Genomic DNA, 23,337 nt, shown 5'->3' with positions numbered 1-23,337 from the left:
GTTAAAGCATCCCAGGCTCTTTCTAAATCCCAGACGTTTCTCTAACCTTCCAGGGTAGACTTAGGGAGGTCTGATGGAAAACCTAGAATGTACATCCTGAACACACTTACAGAGTGAATGAAGAGACACAGCATATGCGGTACAACGTAAGCCATAGAACACAAAATTGTTTGACACAAAAGGGGCTTCATTTGGCTTTATTCAGCATCCAGCCAGAAGCAGGGTTCTCCAGAAAGTAACAACAGTGCAGGGCCCAAACAGAAGGCAGTAGCCCATAGCACTTACCTGGCTAAGGTTGAGTGGTTGTGCTGCACTGGTCCCCCCGCGTTGAGCTCGATACCCTGTGGGGGTGATACAGCATCCAGATGACTGCCCACTCACTGAAGCTACTGGCTTAGTCTTATTGCTCAGGAGACCTAAAAAAGCACCAGGCTTAATAGTTATGAGTAGACATCACTGAGCTAACCTCAGATGGCATCATATTAATTAGTCCACATCTGTATGTAGTTTGCAAGCATTAAGGTCTCAATTCTATTTACACCAGAAGAAAATAACCTGTTATCACCCATTTCTTTTCTGTCTTGGCACAAATCTCCACATAGGATCCTCAAAATGTTCACTTAAATAAATATTATAAATATTTTAACTATAATCTCTTGTCATATACAAGGAACGACTGGAAATACAAACATGCTAAGACACCATCCCTCTCTCCAAGAGTTTATAGTTTTATGTAGGAAGGGATTAAACAAGCACAGAAATGATAATGTGAAGCTGAGAAAGCTATTGGTAATTCTTAGGATATTAAAGTGTCAAGAGGGTTTAAAAGAAGGTAAAATTCTATCTTGTTGGACACTTACTGTCTTCAAATTCTTAGAAATTACAAGACAGCTGAATGTGAAATTTTGCTTGCTTCTGTGTTCCCATTAGGAAAACCAGAGCATTTATTCAGTGTCTCATGTGATAGCCTATATTCTCTGGACCCAAGAGCACACGGAGGTACTAATAATTCTATTCAGTAGCCTGGCATCAGGAAGCTCTCTCTCTTGTCTGCAATGGGACAACTGTCTACTTCTGAAAAGAATCACACAGAGGCATAACACAATACCCTCAAATTACAACCCTGTTTATGTCTATGGCAGTAAGATAATACATAATAAAACATAATTTATACAAGTATGGCCCAGGTTTATGTTGACACCTAAACTTCACCAACCCCTTCCTTGGTATGAAGTTGTCACTGAAAAGCAGCTGCCTTAACAAGACTACATTGCCTGGGCTCACTTGCATCTAGGTGGGGCCATGTGAGAAGCATTCACTATTTCCACTTATTTCCAGCCTAAAGAGGTTAAGACATGTGTGTGCCTCCTTCAAACTTTCTTTCTCCTTCTGACTGGATGCTCAGGAATCAAACACTTGTACCAAGAAATTATATGAGAGAGAAGTAAAATTCTACTATGTTACGCTACAAAAATCTAGGATTTGTTACTGCAACTGCTATTACCCAACTAACACAATAACTAAACCAAGGAGCCTAAGTCCAGTATCTAACAGGGCAAAGATGATGGAAGTAATTGGGTTGGTAATAAAACCATCAAAAGCATCACTGCTATGACACTGGGTGAGAAAAAAATCTAAAGAATATAACTGTTTTCCAAAACACTTTTGCAGTCATTTTCAATATTATCAAGTCCTGTCTACATCTCAATTGCCAAATTCAAATCATCTGTGGCAAACCTAATTGCCTAATTCTTCTTGCAATATCACACGTCTTGTCTGCTTTCTCCCATCAGCATTGAATGTGTTTCTGAGACTACAATCTCATTTGTATATTAATCCAAGCAAAATAAACACAGGAAGATAAACTGATGGCCAAAAATAATTTCACATTGTGCAGGGAACTGATTTCTGAATTAAGGACTCTTTAAGAATGTCTACACCACTGGTCTCTACCACTGATATAAATGGATTATGGCAAAATATTTAAGCATTCACACATCAAAGGAGAATTCAACTCAAGCTGTGAAGATAACACTCACCTGAGGCCTGGGTTGCTACAGTGCAGTCACCAAGCTGAGTTTTCAGTGGAGGCACAATGATGGTGCGGGTGCCAGTGCCATCTGCCACAACTCTGCCAGGCCCCTCCAAAACGGATCCACTATTGCCTCGGAGAGCACTCAGGGTATCAGTGGAATAAGGGCTGCTCAAAGAAGAGTCAGAGTCTGGAGAATCATTGACAGTGACATAACTGATGACATTAGACCTTGGCTTCAGTCCAGAGCTGAGGAAAAGAAAAATACATGAAAATTGAATTGTTCTTTTTTGTGTGTGTGACAGCGTCTTGTTCTGTCACCCAGGCTGGAGTGCAGTGGAGTGATCACAGCTCGATGCAACCTCAACCTCCTGGGCTCAAGCTATCCTCCCATCTTAGCCTCCCGAGTAGCTGGGACTACAGGTGTGTACCACCATGCCCAACTGTTTTTATCTTTTGTAGTGATGAGATGTCACTATGTTTCCCAGGCTGGTCTCAAATTCCTGGGCTCAAGTGATCTTCCCGCTTTGGCCTTCCAAAGTGCTAGGATTGCAGGCATGAGCTACCATGCCGAGCTTCAACTGCCCTTTTAAGCAATGTTTCTTAGATGATCTGTCTCTGGTTCTCCCATGATAACAATGATGATAAAGATGGTAATAATAATAGTAATATTAGCAGCAGTAAACTTCCGGGTACTTATGTATCAGGCACTACTCTCATGCTCTACATACATCTCACTGAATCCTTACAACAATCCTATGAAGTAGGTACTATTAACCCCATTTTGCAGATGAGGAAACTAAGGAATAGGGAGATGAGGAACTTGCCCAGGGTCACACAAGAAGTGATGAGCGGTGAAGACAGGATTCAGACCCAGGACAGAATGACTTCAGAGTCCACACCTCTAACACCTCCTGTATGTTGCCTCTACCATCTTACAATTGGTCCTTTTGAACTAACAGGCTCTAAATTCATTCTAAATTTTCTCTTCCAAGTTCACTTAAACTTCATTTCTGCATGACTCTGTAAAGTCTCTTAAGTTACTTTCATGTGTGAATCCTACCTTCTCAGGTAAAAGCAAGAGGTCATTCCCTCTTCCATATGCCCAACACCAAAAGCCCCATCGAAGGCTATGCTTCCAAGATACCTTTTTCTTCGGCCCTTTTTTTTGGGTGGGGGCAGGAGGGGATGCAGTCTTGCTCTGTCACTCAGGCTGGAGTGCAGTGGCACGATCTCAGCTCACTGTAACCTCCGCCTCCTGGGTTCAAGTGATTCTCCTGCCTCAGCCTCCCGAGTAGCTGGGATACAAACATGTGCCACCACGCCCTGCTAATTTTTGTATTTTTAGTAGAGACAGGGTTGTGCCATGTTGGCCAGGCTGGTCTTGAACTCACCTCAGGTGATCTGCTGGCCTCAACCTCCCAAAGTGCTGGGATTACAGGCGTGAGCCACCATGCCCCACCGGTCCTTTCTTTCACAGGCCAAACTGGGCCCACTTGCCTGAAGCCAACAGTCTAAAACCAATAGAGCCAGGAACCATTCACTTATCTTACCTACTGGGCTTGTATTTGTTGTCCTCTTCCTCATCAGTGTCACTTCGGATAGTGATGACACTCACAGGAGGGCTGGGAGTATCTGGAATGATGATGGGCTGATGCTGATCTTGGACAGGGACTAAGGAATTATAAGAAGATGTGGTGCGGAGGGGACTGCTCCCAACCAGAGAATAGACTTGGGAAGGCAGAACATCTAGAGAGGACCTGTAGGAAAAGTTCACATGGAAAGATGATTCAGTCCTTGGCCTTCCAAATTGTGTATCTTTTCCCCAGACTGCTTTCCAATTTACTCATTGATTCCTTTTTACATAATCATTAAGCAAATACATTTAACTATATAAGTTCCAGTGAAAATAAGCACCATGCTGGCAAGAGTTTCCAGGGACAAGAACACCAAAATACAAAAGACATTTTACTTTTATAAGCCCTTTATCCCAGGATTAAATTTCACTCTGTAAAGTAAAATAAAAACATCATAAAATGCCCTAGATTCAAAGTGGCAGCAGAGACAAAGGACCATCATAAAACCAGGACACACCTGGTGTACATGCCCAGATGAAATGATTTGCTCTTCCTCAATTTGGCAGCTACTTGCTGCTTCATATCTATATTATATGTCTATACAATATTCCAAATGCAAGGCAACATATCTCTCAAACTGGCACAGTTTTAACTATCAGCTGTAACACAGACTCACTTGGAAGAGACTGGAGCTGACTGCTTATTCTTCTTCGAAGGGAGGGAACTGGATTGTTGTTGTCTGACAACATGGGCAACACCAACATTCAGAGGCTGAGCAGTGGCCAATGTCACATGGTTAGTCAGCAAGGATGGCTGCTGCATGATAGTGCTGTACTGGTTGCCATGAGAGTGGGCATTCCTGTACCAACAGAAAGAAAGAGAAGAGTGAATTCCAAAACCACTGAAGAATCAGGACCAAACAGACATCAAAAGCAATTAGCCAAAATGCAGCTGCATTTTATTTTTTTAAAGTTGAGCACCTACCATCTGATAAGGGATTAATAACCAGAATACGTAAGCAGCTCAAACAACTCTATGGAAAAAAATCTAATAATACGATCAAAAAATGGGCAAAAGAATTGAATAGACATTTTCCAAAAGATGACTTACAAATGACAAACAGGCATATGAAAAGGTGCTCAACATCTCTGACCATTAGAGAAATGCAGATCAAAACTGCAATGAGATATTATCTCACCCCAGTTAAAACGGCTTATATCCAAAAGACAAGCAATAATAAACACTGCCAAGGATATGGAAAAAAGGGAACAACTGTACACTGTTGGTAGGAATGTAAGTTAGTACAACTATTATGGAGAACAGTTTGGAGGTTCCTGTAAAAACTAAAAATTGAGCTACCATATGATCCAGCAATCCCACTGCTGGGTATATACCCAAAAGAAAGAAAATCAGTATATCAAAGAGATACCTGCACTCCTATGTTGCAGCACTATTCACAGTAAGATTTGGAAGCAGCCTAAGTGTCCATCAACAGATGAATGGATAAAGAAAATATGGTACATATACACAATGGAGTACTACTCAGCCACAAAAAGTACATGTTGTCATTTGCAACAACATGGATGGAACTCAAGATCATTATGTTAAGTGAAATAAGCCAGACACAGAAAGACAAACCACATGTTCTCACTTATTTATGGGATCTAAAAATCAAAACAATTTAATTCATGGACATAGAGAGTAGGATGGTTACCAGAGGCTGGTAAGAGTAGTGCAGGGCTAGTGGGGAGGTAGGGATGGTTAATGGGTACAAAAAAAAAAAAAAAAGAATAAGAACTACTATTTGATAGCACAATAGGTGATTATAGTCAGTAATAACTTAATTGTACATTTTTAAATGACTTAAAGAGTGTAATTGGATTATTTGTAACTCAAAGGATAAATGCTTGAGGGGATGGACACCCCCTTTTCCATGATGTGCTTATTTCATATTACATGCCTGTGTCAAAACATCTCATGTACCCCATAAATATACATACCTAGTATGTAATCACAAAAATTAAACATTAGAAAAAAAGAAAAAAGAATTTTCATTATAAAAGATAAAGTTGGGGACCTAGATTACAAGGCTTTAGGATCTCACTGTATGGTTTCTAATCACTTAAGACTCTCTTTAAAAAATCTAGAAGAAATGATTCCTGACCTTCAGAACCTATTGCTTTCCTATATTCAAAGTTTTCTTATAACACCATCTCCTAGCCTGATATGGGTTCTTAAAGGATTCCAACAGTGTCAAATTTTCCTTTATTTTCTTACTAGTCTCTCTCCTTATTATCAAGTGCTCCCACCCTATGGGATCTGCCCTTACAAATCTCCCAGAGTAACACAGGACACTTGCCTCCAGTCAGCTAGCTGCTGTCCACTCCCCATGGCCTCTGGAATCATTGCTGTGGGCTGGACAGAGTTGTGTAGAGCTACCCCAGGCAACTGTTGCCAAGTTGAAGGCAGGAGAATTTGCTGAGTCCCTCCAGGCCACGCCTGCTGTAAGGAAACACACATAAAAAACATCCAGACTTGATTCATTCTTGGCTTTTTCTTCTGTTTTTTTAAAGAAAGAAAAATTCATATCTTAAAAGAAGTTGCTTGTAGATTGTTAACTTGCAGAGATTAAAAAAGAAAGGTCAGAGGGGCTCAAGCTACAAGTCTTATGAATGGGGAAAGAAAACATACTGCTTTCTCTTGCCCACCCCCATAACCTGACCACCCGGGTATTAAAGAAAAGAAGATCCCTGCGGTTAAGAGCTTCTATTATACTGTAGAGAAAAGGAGTCTGAGAGTTCAGAGATAACAGCTAGTTAAATGCTGGAGTTTCATTTTTGCAACAATTCTAAAATAAACCCCTAGAAAGAGTTAAGAGGACTCCCTGGAGATTGAAAATGTTTTAATCTGACTGCCAATCAGATAAGGTATCAGATCAATTCAACCCATAAAACAAAGGGCAGAACTGTTCCCTTTTTTAAAAGGGTAGTATTTGGAAAATGGAGCCAGATGTGGATGACCAAAGGCCTAATCCTTTTGGGAAAAAAATCTTATGCCAGCAAGAAAAAGCTAACTTCATCATTTATAGCCACATAATGGAATTTCAAAATAAGGCAAAAAGTAAGATGTTTTAGAAGCAGAAAGCATCATACTTTGTTTCTAATAGTTACCTAAAATATGTTTTTATGTATCATTTGCAGGAATATTTCCACATAAAAACTAATCACTACAAGAAAATACATGATTTCTAGTTTTAAAAAAGCCATGTCACTTGCAATAAACTGAGCAACAAATGTTTTCTGTACTTCTTCCTCACAGAAATTCTGGCATTTTTTGAAAAAAAAAATGGGAACAGATTTGGAAGTTTCCTTTTTAAACTTGAATTCTGCAGTACGATTACCTACAATGCTTGGGTACATATGGTTCTGTTTCTTGAATTTCAAATTGCAAGGCCATCAACACACTGTTTTAAAAATATTTCTGCAAGTAACAGATCCACTTGTTACAAATACTGGTTCCAAACAAGAAGCCTTCAAAGCAGAGAAACTGCAAACACGTCTGCTACCATAAGCAGAATTTAAAACAAAATAAAACAAAACAAAAAATAAAAGAAGTATGTTAAGTCACACCATGCGTCTTTCCATAAGCCAACACCTGCACAAGACAAAGCATGTAGTTTAATACAAAGCAAGAAATAACATTCCAATGTGAGGCAGAAATCTGGCGTTCCAAGCGACGAACTGTTCTGACAGAGGAAGAACAAAAATATGCAAAGCTTAGCAAATGGCTAGTGCAAACTTAAGAGAAGCAGCAAAGGAGAAGTGTCAACTAACATTCCAACCTCGAAACTACAGATGAGTGAGTTAAAACCAGTGGCCTGGATCAATCAAGTTGGAAATATATCTGACTCCCTCACACTCAGGTTTTATGCTTACAAGAAAATTAATCTGGAAGTGACAAAGACTTTTAAAATGAAAACCAAATTCCAACCAAAGTATGTTTCTGGAAGTGTTTTCACTCACATGAATACTTAAGAAACAACAAAAGAAATTTAAAGCAACTTTGAAAACAGAGAAATAACAGGATTCAATCGTGCCTTTCAGGTTTTTGGATGCTTACCTAATTTTAAATTTCAAATGATAAAATGCTGGATATCCAATAAACAATTCTAACTCCCCATATAAACCAAAACACATCCAAAAAATCACTCTTAAGGTTACAAATCCTGAAACACACCTCAAAGTCTTGGTTGTTTTTTCTATCTCTAAGCCCAATACTACAATTGCAGCTATATTAAGTAACTATTCCCCATGACTTTTAATAACAAAGATATTGTATTTGCATAGTTTGTTGGCCATACTTTCAACCTTTGTATAAAGACCTATTTGTAAAATAATTAATTCCTCCCAAAACTCCTAAAAATGTGTCCACTTTTAATTTCAACCAACAATATGACCTACAATATGATCTACATTCTAAAGGGAATATCTTTAAATGTAAGATATAAGCTGCCACTGATCACGAGTGGCAAAAAGAGCTATCTTCATGTGTCCATAGAAGGATGGTTAGTATCAACTGATAAAGCAATAAATTAAGAGCATCTTAAGCATTTCCACATGCAGAAAAGTTTTAGAACCTTAAAACAGCAAAAAAAGGAGAAAGCTATCTTGCCAAGGAGTTCAATTTTGGCCATCCGGGTACCTGTAGCTGAGCCAAATTAAAGGCCATTTCCTTCATTCTCAAGGATCAGAGGGTAAAAGGCAGAAAACAAGTAACAGTGTTGAAGCTCTTCTGAGGCTACATCGAGAGCTTTTATCACACTAGGCTGGCAAAGAAGAATCAAGGGATCTGGCTCCTTACAGAGCCACACAACCATCAGTCAGACAGTGCTACAGCAAATGTTGGGGAGGAAAACAATGAGACTTTAAAAGATGTAGCAAGAACACAGCCACAAGATGGCACATGCTTCCATGCCCTCTGCAAAGACTAAGCTAAAAAATTTTTTTGAAAAATAAACCAGAAAAAAACAGAACAAAAACAAACAGGAAAAAACAAAAAAGAAAGAAACCAAAGAAACTCCGTTAGTAACACAATCAAGTGAGGGGAATTACCAGTACAGCGGCAGTCTGTTCAACCAGCGCCGGCCGGCCGGCTGCGCAGCTCAGAGTAAAGGGCACCGCATACTGCGGTGTGATGGTGGCTACTTGAGGGTGGAGAGTTGCTACCATTAGTGGTGTACAGCTTCCCTGAAACGTAGATTAGGCAGGTGAGTGAAACAAACACGGAGGCAGGATATCTGGATTCAGAAGGGTTCTCATTCCCCCCAAGTTATTACTGACAATGAACAGTAATTTGATAGCATCTAAAATGCATATACCAAACACAACTTTCCCCCTTCAACTTTGTACGGCATTGGCCCACAAAGTCAAATGCCAATGGCCTAAAACAAAGAAGTATAGGAATCCTCCTTGGGCTAGATTCAGGGGATCAGTTCTATGAAACAAATACATTTATTAAGAATTCTTCCTCCTGTTCACAAAATAGGGTTTTTGGATTTGAGAATTTCCTATGTGTCATAGGCCACAAACATTTATATATAAAATATAAAATATACTGTTTGTTGCTATTTAAATACTTTACAATTTTCTCTATCATCTTAGTCGAATGTTCCATAGCAAGTATAAAGTTTTAAAGCTTTCTACAATCTGGTTAAACACACGGAATGAAGGAATGTAATACGTGAAGAGGCATCCTGATGTGATCCAGCCTCTCAACTGTGATGAAATTCTAAAAGAGTGAGCAAAAGGGACACAAAGGATGCAAAAGTGGAACCTTATATTTTAGAATCAAAATGCTGCATATATACTTATCTTTATATGAGCTCCAACATTTAAAAAACAAACAACAAAAAAAACGCTTCACCCCGCAAAATTAGAGTAAACTTACTCAGAAGACCATTTCTCAAGAATGTCTGGATATTTTTTCCCTGCAAGTCTAAGGAAGACAATGGCAGAGTTGCAATAGTGTTAGGAATGAGTATATTGTTCCATAGAGATGTTTCATTTTAAGTCCACTGAATCATGACCAAGAAAGATCTTATAGTCAAAGGAAATACCATTTTCTAGGACAAAATATCTGAATCTCAATAGTGTTTAGCAATACTGAGTATCCACATTGCTCTAGCTTTTACCTGCGTGAGAACTCCTGACTGAATCTGTAGTGGCTGAGCAGCTGGTGCCTGGGGTACAATTGGTACAGCATTATCCATCCTCACAGGGAATCCAGAATGCTTTGTTGTTGCTTGTAGTCCAGCTATTGAAAACAGCATCACAGTTAAATAGTTTTGCAAGGTCTGGGAGTACTGTTTTAAGATTATTTTGTTTTCAGCTTTTCTTTTCAAATAATCCACTGTTCAGGTTTTAATCCTAGACACTTAAGACAAAGAAGTTTCATTCATAGAAGTCTTGGAAGTTAAGAAAAGGGAGACTTCCCCTCAGGTTAGGTTAATGGAAAGATGTTTGATATAGCGAGGGTTGGTTTAAAAGAATTCTAAATTTTTTTTATGCTACAAAATTTAAAACACAATATTCATCCCATCTCCATTAAGAGTACAGGCAAAAACAAAAAAATCTTCACTTAGTAAATTAAATTCACTTTCTTTTTTTTTTTTTTTTTTTTGAGATGGAGTCTCACTCTGTCACCCAGGGTGGAGTGCAGTGATGCTATCTGGGCTCACTGCAAACTCTGCTCCCAAGTTCAAGCGATTCTTCTGCCACAGCCTCCCAAGTAGCTGGGACTACAGGAGTGCGCCGCCACGCCCGTCTAATTTTTATATTTTCAGTAGAGACGGGGTTTCACCATGTTGGCCAGGCTGGTCTCGAACTCCTGACCTCATGATCTGCCCATCTTGGCCTCCCAAAGTGCCGGGATTACAGGTGTGAGCCACTGTGCCCAGCATTATTCACTTTTTAATCCACTAGGTGGGAAAAAAACTTGTTTTTAAAATTCTAATCTTTAAAAGCAAAGGCTTAAGTATAACTTTTAGTGAATTAGATAAGAAAGATTATGAAAAGCTCAATAATTTATAATCTAAGTTACCTTCTTATTTAGAATGCTTTTCCCCATTCCTCAAAAAATATAACCTAGTCCATAAATCAGTCATATATTTTATCCTTAACCAGGCATGAACTGAAAAAAATTATGCCTAGGATAAGAATATTTTAAAAGCAGACATTCTGGTTTATAGAAACTTGCTTCAACTTATTTTAGAAATCTACTCTTGTCATTGACATCTAATAGGGCTCTTTTGTAGTTAATGGACAGCTAGGAAAATCAAGAATTCTTCTTTGTAACAGTGCCTTTATAACAATAACCATGTCTTCTTTATCTTTTTATTCATTATGCTCTTAGAACAAATGTTGAATAAATCTTTCCTACAAATAGACCTCCTGGGGAAAAGCACAACTAAAGACAATTCTTTTTGTCAAGACTTGAGAGCCTTCAGTTGCTTCTGTACTTTATCGAAACTTGCAACATAAAGAATTTAAGTTGCTATTATATTTCCAATTCACTAATGTCTGCAATTTTGTTAAGTGAGGATATAAAGATTTTAATTAAAGACTACTTAGGTGACATTTTCTCAACTATCACCAACTAATTTCTCTTAATATTACTATGGAGGTATCAAATGAGCATAACTCATAGACCTAACACTGCTGTTTTCAGCAAGTCAGTCTTCTAATTTTCCACTTCAGTAATTTATGAGTAATTTAATAACAAGTTGTCATGAAGAAAAATACAATCCAGCAACGTACAAAATAAGAGGGCATAGTAAAATCACAATTAAAACACTAACAATATCTTTTTATATATAAAAATAAAAAGTAACAAATTCATATATCAAGATTAAAAAGTTGCCAGCCATGCTTCCGTAGGCAATGTTATCCAATAAGAAGGCTAAGCCACACAAAATTCTTGCCTATAGTAGGACATGGATACATGCCTAACTACAAGACATTGGTATTGTATAATAATAGCCTCCTACAAATTGGTAAAATTTAGGAGGAAATGTTCACTTCAGAAGCTCATCTATAGCCCCCAGGGTGATAAAGCGAAAGGTGACAAAATTAGAGAATAATAGTTACCACTAAGCAAAATGTGTTATCTATTTTGGCCAACCAGGATCGTATGGAAAGTAGTATTTATAGTACTGACCTACAAATGTGACTCTAATGTATTAGATTGCTATTGTATTTTAGGCTGAGCCCAAAAGTGGAAAAAAAGAATTAACAAAAGGCAACACTGTTGGAACATTCTCCCTGGTTCCTGACCTAAGGGGGATTATAGTTTCATTTTTTGTTATTATTTTGTTTTATTGAACATAGTCTTTTAAATAAAGAATCAGGTAAGTATGGAAAGAATAAATTGCCTAACTCATGAGGATCTATCCTCCTGTAAGTATAGTCATCTTGTAAAAGAACAGATAGTCCAAGAAAAGTGGGCAACCTGGAATAGACCATTGTTGCACAGAAATGAGCAACTAGTGGTGGCTGGCAACTGAAGGGCAATAAGGATAATACCTCAAAATATAGAAGCTATGAAGTCCCCTGCCTGGGTTCAAATCATGGTTCTGCAATAATTAGTTATAGGACTTTGGGCATATGAAGGAACCATGCTCAAAATTCTCATCTATAAATTGGGGATAATGACATTACCCTACCTCCTAGAATTGTTAGTGAAGATAAATTAATACATGTAAAAGCACTTGGAACACTATCTGGCATATAGTAATACATATCAGGCATCATCATCATCACCTTAATTTTAAAACTCCTTTTTCATTTGGAAAATTTTAAGTATGCTCTAATAACTCCTCAGGTTATTTATACTTCCTAGATAGGAAAAATTTCAAAGCTTACCTAATTATACTAAAAAGGGTTATCCCACTTTTCCCCTCTAACTTCTTTAGTTTACATTTTGTTTTGTTAAAGGAACTCAAAAGTTCTTCTGCTTCATCTTGTATCATCTGAGAAGCAGCAGAAAACTTCAGGGTCCCACATCTGAAAACTGTTCCAATGAAACTCTTCGGAAAAAGTGGTGAAAAAAGTGGCTAATCTGCTAAGCTCTGTGGAAGAATCACTCAACATATGACAATCCCAACTACAGAATTTACTATTATGAAGCATATGCAGAAAATAATTTGGTAAGTTAGGCTAAACGTGCATTTACGGATTTTGAATCTGTCCCTCTGCTCTCCCTGTGGTTTCTCCCTGGTTTATATCGCTATTGCTCTCCTGTCCTCCTGGTAATCTCTCTGACTCCCCTAGCCCCTCTTTTCCTTCTGCTTGCTCCGACTCTGTCAGAAACCAAACAAACAAGAGAGTCACGGTCAATAAGTAATTGATGTAAAAAGGCAAAAATGCTACCTGCTTCTATGTAAAGTGTTATATGAGATACCTGAATCCTGGTTTATTCTCACAGGGTACTGACACTGACCTTCTCTTGGGAAAGTCAAATGTGTCATTAGATTTTAGCCTTAAAGTAACATTCTTCTAAATGGCTTACCAAATGATTAAACACACATTTCCCATATACAGAAAAAAGAAACTGGACAGACTAGATTACAGAACAACAATGTGAAAATTAAGAAGGATGGGAATGTGAAAATTAAAATCTTATTGCAACACAGGGACTCCGCCTCCTCCTTCAGCTATTCTGTTCCTCTGTTGACAGGAGTTTGCAGGAACTATATGATTCATAAGCTGAAGAAGATAATCTTGATGCCTGCCCCACACAAGCACCTCAGCCTGTAGGATTTTTTAGTTCAGTAAATAATGATTTTTCTTTCCTTAAGTAATTTAAGATGTTTCCACATTCTTAAACATGATTTTTACATTTTAGAATAAAATCACTTTTTATTGGGAACATAATTTTTATAATAGAATGATATAGGAAATAAGATCCAATATTTAGCAATTCTGCTTACAACAAATTTTTTCAAGTTGTACAGATTTTGCATATTGACAGATACATGCTTATACAAGACGTACGACATTGACACAAGGACTCAATGGGCAAGAAAACTGGTATCAGGCAATTCAATTAAGGAAACATAAAGTGAGCTCTTACAATGCATCAGATAGCATCATAATTAGATAAATAGCCTATGTAAAAAGAGAAAATCCATTTTGTGATATTACCCAATTTTAGTTACCTTCTTCATCAGAGACAGAGTTTAAACTTGTAAAGATCAGAACTAAACAACTAGAGCTGCCTAAAGCAGGTAGGTCTGATACAATACCATATGATACAGGAGTTTCCCCACTTACTTTGAAACGCAGGTGGACATACTATAAATGTCTGTTGGAATGGATCTGTCTGAGTGCAAATCTGGGTGGTTCCAGGCTGCAAGGAAACACCCTGCTGGGCAACTCCAGGAACTGGTGCAGCAGATGATGGGTACAAAGCTGACTGGTAGTTTAGTAGTGAGACATCTGAATTAGCCAGAGAAAGAGTAGCAGCTGCTGCAGTAGAACTGGAAGCTAGAACACTGGCCTAAAAACAAAAGGATTATATTTGTACACTTGTATTAAGTAGAGACACACAATAATTTTATATATACAGAATTTATCCAGAAAAAAGTAGAATAATGTTTTAAAATGTAATGTTAACTGCCTCTGAAATAACTCTCTGCTTAAGAAACTTCCCTAGTCCCTAAATTGAAGGCATATTATATGGTCAAATAAGCAAATAAAAGAAAACAAATGGTCCTATGTTGGCTGTGGCTACACAAACCCCAACTACTTCTGCACAAAAAATTACTGGATGGAAGATCCCACCAAATCTCATAGGCTCTTCCATTAAAAAAGTAGACCCAGCCAAGAAACTGGGAAGCTTACATCTTCAGAAATAAACCTAAATGCAAATATCACTGGCTAGCAAACAAATGCAAAACCACCCTTAAAGTTAATGACTGGAAACCTTTCAATACAGTAACAAAAGATATAAAATCCTTCTCCTAACAGGGAGAAAGTCATTTGGCTAAAGTCAGTAAAACTAACAGCAGTAAGTAGCATAATAGTCAGACCCCATTTATTTGATGCTGCTGAACATATGAGGGCATGGATTAGGCCTTTATATTTAACTGTAGTTAGCCTGTGCCTGGTAAGTATTAACAGTCTACCCTGTTTTCCATCAACTTTTGTCAAGTGGAGAATTTCTAAGAAGCAACAAGACCACCAAAACAAAAATTGGTTCTTTACCTTGCCCTGTATTCTTACTAGTTTCTATCCCACTTAAGCTTGAGTTTCCAAAATTATTTATTGAATACCTGATTGTGCACTGTATTGAGCTGATTGCTGAAGCTCATGGTTAGATTTGTGCTTGTATTTGGGGCAACATGTGTAGTGAAGGGACTCTTGATCTGACTCACTGTATCATACATGTGAACCCTCCGCTTGCAGATCTCCATGTTCTGAAAACAAGACTTAACACTGAAAAAGAGATTAAAGATTCATTAAATGAATGCTGAGATTTAAACAGACAGCAAATAACTCAAGATGAACATGGATCAAAGCTTTTTTTCCCAATCACTTTCAGATAAAATAAATCAAGAATTTGTATAATCATAGGGAAGAAAAATACACAGCTAATTTTTATCTTATGATGTTTCAATGAGAAAGAAAAGCACTACTGAGCCAGATTTATAAGCACCGAAGTGGCTGGCTCATTTGATAGTGCCATTGATAAGGCGGTAACTCAACAAAGAACCACATGGCAAAAGCCCCAGAATATTCCATACTCACTGATTGCTATGTGGAAAATCCAAAAGGTGAGTCATTGTCACAAACTGATGGTTAAGAGTTTTTAGAGGGGTAATTCTCTTATCTGCATCAATCGTGAGCATTTTCTTTAACAGATCAATGTATTCTCTTCGGTCTGCCTTTTCTGCCAACATGTCTGTTCCCTCCAGGTCTGTAGACATATTCACCTTCCAAAGAAAATTCAGAATTATACTTCTTCACTTAACCTTTGGCACTGACACTACATAGCTGCTTTCCCTCCAAACTATGTGTGTGTGTATATATGTAATCAAAAGAGAAACCTGGGGAAATTCTTTTTATGAAAATCTAATCATTTTCAGAGGAGGAAGCTCTTTTTATGCTGCTTAATTAAAATCTTTATCTAAATTGAGTGGTAGAAGAAAGCTAAACGATTTCTTGTCATTAAAAATTTGGGGGCTGGGCACGGTGGCTCATGCCTGTAATCCCAGCATTTTGGGAAGCCAAAGCAGGTGGATCACCTGAGGTCAGGAGTTTGAGACCCAGCCTGGCCAACATGGCAAAACCCCGTCTCTACTAAAAAAAATACAAAAATTAGCCGGGCATGGTGGCACGTGCCTGTAATCCCAGCTACTTGGGAGGCTGAGGCAGGAGAATTGCTTGAACCCGGGAGGCAGAGGTTGCAGTGAGCTGAGATTACGCCACTGCACTCCAGCCTGGGCAACAGAGTGAGACCCTGTCTCAAAATAATAATAATAATAATAATGGAACAAGTAGCTAAGCAATAGTGATTGTTACTACCTAAATATAGAAGTTTCTGCTGTTGAAAAAATTAAATGACATAAGTGTGAAGTGTTCAGAGTTTGTAACATAATAGGCGTTCAGTAAATATAATTCTTAAGTATTTAATAGAGAAAATGGGACAAGAAACTTTCATAATATTTTAAAACACTGCTATGTAACAAGACAAGTAAAGCAAGAGAGAAATATGTAATTCTAAAAATATACTTGGTTAGGATTTAAATGTTCCTTTACTACATGGTGGAATATTAATGCATTTTTTATAAAAACTGAAAACAAATACTAGAAAGATAACATTAAATTTGTCTTTAGTATAATCAACAGAAGTGTCTCTGACTAAAAATAAATGTCTGACTTTCTGAAACTTTCCGTACTCACCTGAGCCATGTCATCTAAGCAATTAAAAATGTACTTCCGAGCTTCTTTTGATTTTATTCCAGTCTCCAGTTCATGTTCTTCAGGTGTCTATAAAATAAAGATTTTCCTCCTTAAATTCCATCTGTATGTTATTTTCACATTTTATTCAAAACCAAAGCCAGAATACAAGAGACAAGTGTGGTCACCTTGCCAACCATAGATGGCAAACATGAAAGTAATTCACAACCAGAAAATCTTCCAGTGGAGAGATGTGACCTTGATATCTAGCTACCCTTTCAACAGTGATAAACATGCAAGTAATGATACAGCACAGTTCCTAAAGAATGTCAGGTAAAAAGGGACACTACCATTGTTCTCTTAAAGCTACTTTGAAATAAATCGATATCTCAAATGCTAACTGTTCAACAGACTCAGACACACAGTCACAGGGTTAGTCAAATTACTCAGATATTTCTGAACCTGACAGAGTAGGCTCAGAAGTAAAAAGCAGGTATTTGTTTCAAGAAAAAATATAGAAGTCCTGAATGTGGGCAGTTAGAAAATTATGTGATTTTATCATGTTCATTGAGAATTCTCTAAAAATCAGTCATTACTATATGTCTCTAGTTCTATCGCTTAATGATGAGCACTACCCTCCAAACTTTCTATCAGCTATGGATTGAACATATACAAAATAACCTCAGCCAACTGAACTAGCAATTAATGTTTTGTTTTTCAACTGAGGATAAGGCCAAACAGGTACAAAGAAATAATTTTTCAAAATGTTTCCCCCTCTCCTTTCCCTTCTCTACCTGAAGAATTTAATAACTAAACTTTGAATTCAAAATTGGGGAGTGAGGGGTGGAGTACAGGAGTCGGAAGCATAGTAGGGAAGACAGACCTTAAGCCTCCACAGTGGGTACCCCAAATTAGGATCTCTGTTGAAAAACCTGGTTGTTTTTGTTCCGGCACTGAGAAGATATTCAGCTGGCAAGCCTTGTGTTTGTGAAATATAACGAATCTGAAACATCAAAACCATCAAACAACTATTTGGAGTGAAAAGGGAAATTATTAAAGGCTTTTACACTAAAACATCATTAACTTTAGGCAAAGGAAGAAATCAAATCTTTAATCAATACAACTGAAATTTATCTGTAAATACCTATATATACTAATCCATCCACAGCTACTGTATCTATTATTTACAAGGAAATCCAGTTTTGAAAATTTTGGCTATAATCTTTTTTGCTTTTCCTGTTGAATTCTAATACTTCAAATCTGTGGAATCTACTACAACTCAGATAACTTCCTTTCTAAATCCTGTAGCTGGAAACCAAAATACCATGCAGACATTGTAAATGACAAGGTAGAAGTGTATTTACGGACAAGTAAAGATATTTGACAATATAGGCCAGGCATGGTGGCTCACACCTGTAATCCCAGTACTTTGGGAGGCCAAGGCAGGAGGATAGCTTGAGCCTGGGAGTTTGAGACCACCCTAGGCTGATATAGCAAGATCCCCGACTCTACAAAAAATAAAAGAATTAGCTAGGCAAGGTGGCATGCACCTATAGTCCCATCTACCTGGGAGGCTGAGGTGGGAGGATCACTTAAGCCCAGGAGCTAGAGGTTACAGTAAGCTGTGACAGGCCTACATGCCAGCCTGGGTGACTGAGCAAGACTCTGTCTCTAAAAAAATAAAAACTTAAAAACCACAACAAAAAAACTGGTGTACTTACTGTGTACCAGACACAGTGTTAGGAGCTGAGGATACACTGGTGATGTGAAACAATCTCTACCCTCAAGGAGCTTACATCATAAAGGGCAGAAACATTTTTAAAAAATAAGAAGAAGGCCAGGCACGGTGACTCACACCTGTAATCCCAACACTTTGGGAGGCTGAGGCAGGTGGATCACCTGAAGTCAGGAGTTCGAGACCAGCCTGGCCAACATGGTGAAACCCCGTCTCTACTAAAAAATACAAAAATTAGTTGGTCATGGTGGCGGGCACCTGTAATCCCAGCTACTCAGGAGGCTGAGGCAGGAGAATCGCTTGAACCAGGGAGGCAGAGGTTGCAGTGAGCCGAGATCGCGCCACTGCACTCCAGCCTGGGTGACAGAGCAAGACTCCATCTCAAACAAATAAAAAGAAAAAAGAAAAAATAACAAGAAATGAGAATTCACAATTTACTTCCATAGTAAAACATTTTCCCTTAACAGACCAATTCCTTAGGAAATTATAGCATATCTCCTAAAGTTTGTCTATTTTTAGATACAGATCATATATTACTACAACTCAGATGATTTCCTTTCTAAATCCTATCTTAGCGACCCAGTATGTCACAGCTTCTGGGACCTGAAGTGTTTCAGTCTGAAGAAAGTACTTCAGTGTGTCATGCGTAAAAGTAAATTATAATAGCTCCGAGTAAGTAGAAGTTCTCTTTTAAAATTCCAGTTCCAGGCCGGGCGCGGTGGCTCACGCCTGTAATCCCAGCACTTTGGGAGGCCGAGGCAGGCGGATCACGAGGTCAGGAGATCGAGACCATCCTGGCTAACACGGTGAAACCCCGTCTCTACTAAAAATACAAAAAATTAGCCGGGCGTGGTAGCGGGCGCCTGTAGTCCCAGCTACTCGGGAGGCTGAGGCAGGAGAATGGCGTGAACCCGGGAGGCGGACCTTGCAGTGAGCCGAGATAGCGCCACTGCACTCCAGCCTGGGCGACAGAGCGAGACTCCGTCTCAAAAAAAAAAAAAAAAAAATTCCAGTTCCTCATCCTTACTCTACTTTCCTAACTCACAAAGCACATAAGTTAATGAAAGTTAAGTCTCTAATAAATCATTACAGATCTAGCAAAGTATCAACCTTAAGTAATATAAAATAAAAAATTTTTTTATTATAGAATTGCAAACATACTTTAGCCTAAGAAGCAGGAAGAGAAAATTATACTATTCTTTAAAAAGTTCTTTAGTAGTAATTGGACTACTCTTTCCCTATTATCTAAATACTTCAGTAGTATTTAGTACTTCTCTTTCTCCAGAATCTAATTCACAAGTAACTATTTGCATTCTATTTCCATTCAAATAAACACTTTTACCTGATCATATTCTGAAGCACCAGGATAAAGAGGCCATCCCAGGAACAGCTCAGCTATCACACAGCCCAGTGACCACATATCAATAGCTTCACAAAATGGTAACCCAAGAATAATTTCAGGAGCTCTAGCAAAAACAAAAAATATCAGATTAAAAAAAAAACAAAACATTATTTGGGAAAATTAACTACATGACTAAGTCCTGTTTTAGTATTAGCTAAAGGAACATTTATTCAATGAAATGGAAAAAAAATCTTTGGTATACAATCCATCATCTGAAGCTCAGGGCCAGATGTGTTTTGGAATTCAGAATATTTTGAATTTCAGAAAGGTAATGCAGAACACAAAGTACATATTATATAATAATCCCAGTGGAGTTCAGGGCAGTGCACTATAATCAAACACATTAATATTTCTGCAACAAAACATGGAACAGTCATACTAAGTTGGCTAAATAAAGACTTCAAATAGCTTTACAATGGTTCAAGTCAGGTCTTGCCAATTAAATGAATTTATACCAAACTTAAAGAAAAATTTTCATTTATGAGAGCTTTCTGAATTTTGCAATCACAGATAAGGGATAATAGGTTTTTTTATTATTATTCCTAGCACCATTTCAATCATAAAAAAAAAAAATCAATTAAAAGGCCTGGTCAACTGGGCACAGTGGCTCATGCCTGTAATCCCAGCACTTTGGGAAGCCAAAGCGGGTGGATCACCTGAGGTCAGAAGTTCAAGACCAGCTTGGCCAATATGGTGAAACCCCAAATCTACTAAAAATACAAAAATGAGTCAGGTGTGGTGGTGGGCGCCTGTAATCTCAGCTACTCAGGAGGTTGAGACAAAAGAATCGCTTGAACCCAGGAGGTAGAGGTTGCAGTAAGCCAAGATCACACCACTACACTCCAGCCTAGGCGACCCAAGACAGTCCAAAAAAAAAAAAAAAAGCCCTGGTCAATAAATAACCCTTCATGACAGAAATGCCTTCTGGAAAAAAAAAAAAAGAAAAAGAAATGCCTTCTGAAGAGACATGGTGCTGACAGCACACTCTCTAGAGCCAGCCTGTCAGGGTCTGAATCCTAGTTCCATCATTTAATAGCTGCAGGTATATGACTTGATCTCTCTGTGCCTCAGGTTTCTCATCTATAAAATGGAGACAGTAAGAGTTCCCACCACATAGAGTTGTTGTGAAGCTTAAATAAATATATGAAAGCTTTTAGACCAGTGCATGGCACATGGTAAATACTAGTAAGTGTTAGATATAATTAACAGTATTATATTACCATTATTTTAAAACTTTGAACTCTTAGTGTGCTTTTTAGAAATATTCATTAACAGTCCAAGTGAGAAATAAAATGCTAGGGAACTTTAAAGAGATGACTAAGGTAATCCATAACTCAGACATTTATATATACGAACACATCTAAAATAGAATTATTATCCCCATTACAGAAGAAGCTGAGAAAAAGAAAGATTAAGTTATTGGCCTAGAGTCACAGTCAAATAAGTGGCAGAGCTAGGATTCGAATCCCTGCAATCTGGCTCCAGAATTGAGTATATTATATATTACACTGTTTCTCAGTAAGTAAAAGTACATACTCATCTATGTAAATTTATATTTGACATGGTGGAATACAAGGGCAATTGTCAAACTATGACTAATTAGGCAATAAGTGGGTTCAAAAAGAAAATAATAGGTAACACTAATAGCAATAATAATAAATGACACATAAATAGTGCCTACTATGTGCCATGCACTGTTCTAAGTTCTTTATAAATGTTGAGTCACTTAATCCTTACAACAATCCTATCAAAGTATTATTATGATGTCATCAATTCTAAGATACACATCTTTTTACATGTTAGCACCTCTGAAATTAAGAAGATTCTTACAAATGATGGTATATTTTAGTTTAATGGCAGCGCTTTTCCTTTTTTAAGTGGTACAAAAATAATGTATCTTATAATCAACGGCATGTTAGATTCTATGCAATAAAAGTATTACCTCCATTTTACAGATGAAGAAACTGGGCATTAAGAGGTTAAAGTAACTTGCCCAAGGCTACATAACTACTAAAAGATGGTGCCCTTGGCCAGCGCAGTGGCTCACGCCTGTAATCCCAGTACTTTGGGAAGCCAAGGTGAGTGGATTGCTTGAGGTCACGAGTTTGAGAACAGCCTGGTCAACACGGTGAAACTCCATCTCTACTAAAAATACAAAAATTAGCTGGGCATGGTGGCGGGCAGCTGTAATCCCAACTACTCAGAGGCTGAGGCAAGAGAATTACTTAAACTTGGGAGGCATAAGTTGCAATGAGTTGAGATCTGCCACTGCACTCCAGCCTGGGCGACAGAGCGAGACTACATCTCAACAAAAGAAAAAGGATGGTATCCAAGCTATTTGGATCCAAGATTTCAGCTCTTAGGCACCTGATCATCTTCTCCAAATAATTTCCTTTCTTTCTTACAAGTCATGGAATTATAATCTATAAGGACACTCCAGATCCAGATCCAGATCCAGATTCAGATTCCTCATGTTACAGGAGTTAAATGGAAAACAGATCTCTCCATGAAGAACCATCTAACTGGCCGTGTCTCCTCACAGAATACCCAGGTTTCTCAAACTACTTTCAAGTGATATGTGCTTATTGTTGTTTTGTGTATATGTGCAGGGGGTTGAGGGAAGGCAAGGATTAAGCAAGGAGAATATAAAGTAATTTCCCTAAATAAGAATATCCCTCCCCATCTAAGCAAACTAGGCATAGAAGAAAAAAAAAATCCTCCCCTAGTATTTATATATAAATAGTGGCCCTTAGAAAACAGTAAATCTGGGGACTCCACAGGGCCTGAAAGCTTTTCTGATCCTTAAATACAAATAGCAGTCGACCCAGGCCTCTTCAGGCTTACACTTTTTAACAGCTATGGGTGGAACCACCAATATCATCAGTTTTTGTAGTATTTAATTTGAACTGTGGTTTTGTTTACCAAAGAAATAACTGGCCGGGTGCGGTGGCTCACGCCTGTAATCCAAGCACTTTGGGAGGCCGAGGAGGCTGGATCACCTGAAGTCAGGAGTTTGAGACCAGCCTGGCCAACATGGTGAAACCCCATCTCTACTAAAAATATAAAAAATCAGCCAGGCGTGGTGGCGGGCACCTGTAATCCCAGCTACTCAGGAGGCTGAGGCAGGAGAATTGCTTGAACCCAGGAGACGGAGGTTGCAGTGAGCTGACACAGTGCCACTGCACTCCAGCCTGGGTGACAGAGTAAGACTCTGTCTCAAAAAAAAAAAAAAAAAAGAAAAGAAAAGAAGTAACCCTCAAAAGTGATATTCCTGTTGCAGGTGGCTAGAGGCACATATTACTGATGGAATTTCAGAGTTCAATGAAATCTCAACCATAATGGCATGTTTTCAACACTGCACAAGTTTGACAGGCGCATTAATAAGCTAGTAAGACTACCCAGAAACAACATAAAAGCTTTTCTAAAATTGAAAAGGAACAAAATTTTCTACTCCTAGTGAGCAGAATCATTAATTTCCAAGTTCATGACAGTGCCAAAAATAGCTGGCAGGGGGAGCACAACTGGCAATGAGCCAAAATAAAAACTGGGTTTAGAACATTCCAAAGCATCAATTGGAGGGCAGCATATTGATTTTGCTATTCCTACCATACTAGAAAGACATTTTAAAGTCCAAA

At 38.1% G+C, this 23,337-nt stretch overlaps 1 protein-coding gene across 9 annotated transcripts in view; it reads right to left on the bottom strand.

Annotated features, from left to right (window-relative positions):
• The window catches only part of HIPK1 (homeodomain interacting protein kinase 1), a 48,592-nt gene that overhangs the window by 5,592 nt on the left and 19,663 nt on the right, over positions 1 to 23,337 (bottom strand). For 4 of the 9 annotated variants that reach the window (XM_054669397.2, XM_001151260.8, XM_016925246.4 and 1 more), the window contains 13 exons: positions 19,643 to 19,766; positions 17,449 to 17,568; positions 16,569 to 16,655; positions 15,414 to 15,598; positions 14,939 to 15,101; positions 13,938 to 14,163; positions 9,800 to 9,921; positions 8,721 to 8,855; positions 5,969 to 6,111; positions 4,286 to 4,468; positions 3,586 to 3,792; positions 2,040 to 2,281; positions 286 to 416 (listed from right to left, as the gene is read on the bottom strand). In XM_054669397.2, the coding sequence (XP_054525372.2) occupies positions 286 to 416; positions 2,040 to 2,281; positions 3,586 to 3,792; positions 4,286 to 4,468; positions 5,969 to 6,111; positions 8,721 to 8,855; positions 9,800 to 9,921; positions 13,938 to 14,163; positions 14,939 to 15,101; positions 15,414 to 15,598; positions 16,569 to 16,655; positions 17,449 to 17,568; positions 19,643 to 19,766 (2,068 nt within the window). The remainder of the gene's footprint in view (positions 1 to 285; positions 417 to 2,039; positions 2,282 to 3,585; positions 3,793 to 4,285; positions 4,469 to 5,968; positions 6,112 to 8,720; positions 8,856 to 9,799; positions 9,922 to 13,937; positions 14,164 to 14,938; positions 15,102 to 15,413; positions 15,599 to 16,568; positions 16,656 to 17,448; positions 17,569 to 19,642; positions 19,767 to 23,337) is intronic. The other 5 variants (XM_054669409.2, XM_063814771.1, XM_063814775.1 and 2 more) reach the window with 4 other exon arrangements.

This window comes from Pan troglodytes, chromosome 1 (genome assembly GCF_028858775.2).
Source record: "Pan troglodytes isolate AG18354 chromosome 1, NHGRI_mPanTro3-v2.0_pri, whole genome shotgun sequence".
NCBI classification, from domain to species: Eukaryota; Metazoa; Chordata; class Mammalia; order Primates; family Hominidae; genus Pan; species Pan troglodytes.
This window is presented reverse-complemented; position numbering and strand designations above follow the sequence as displayed.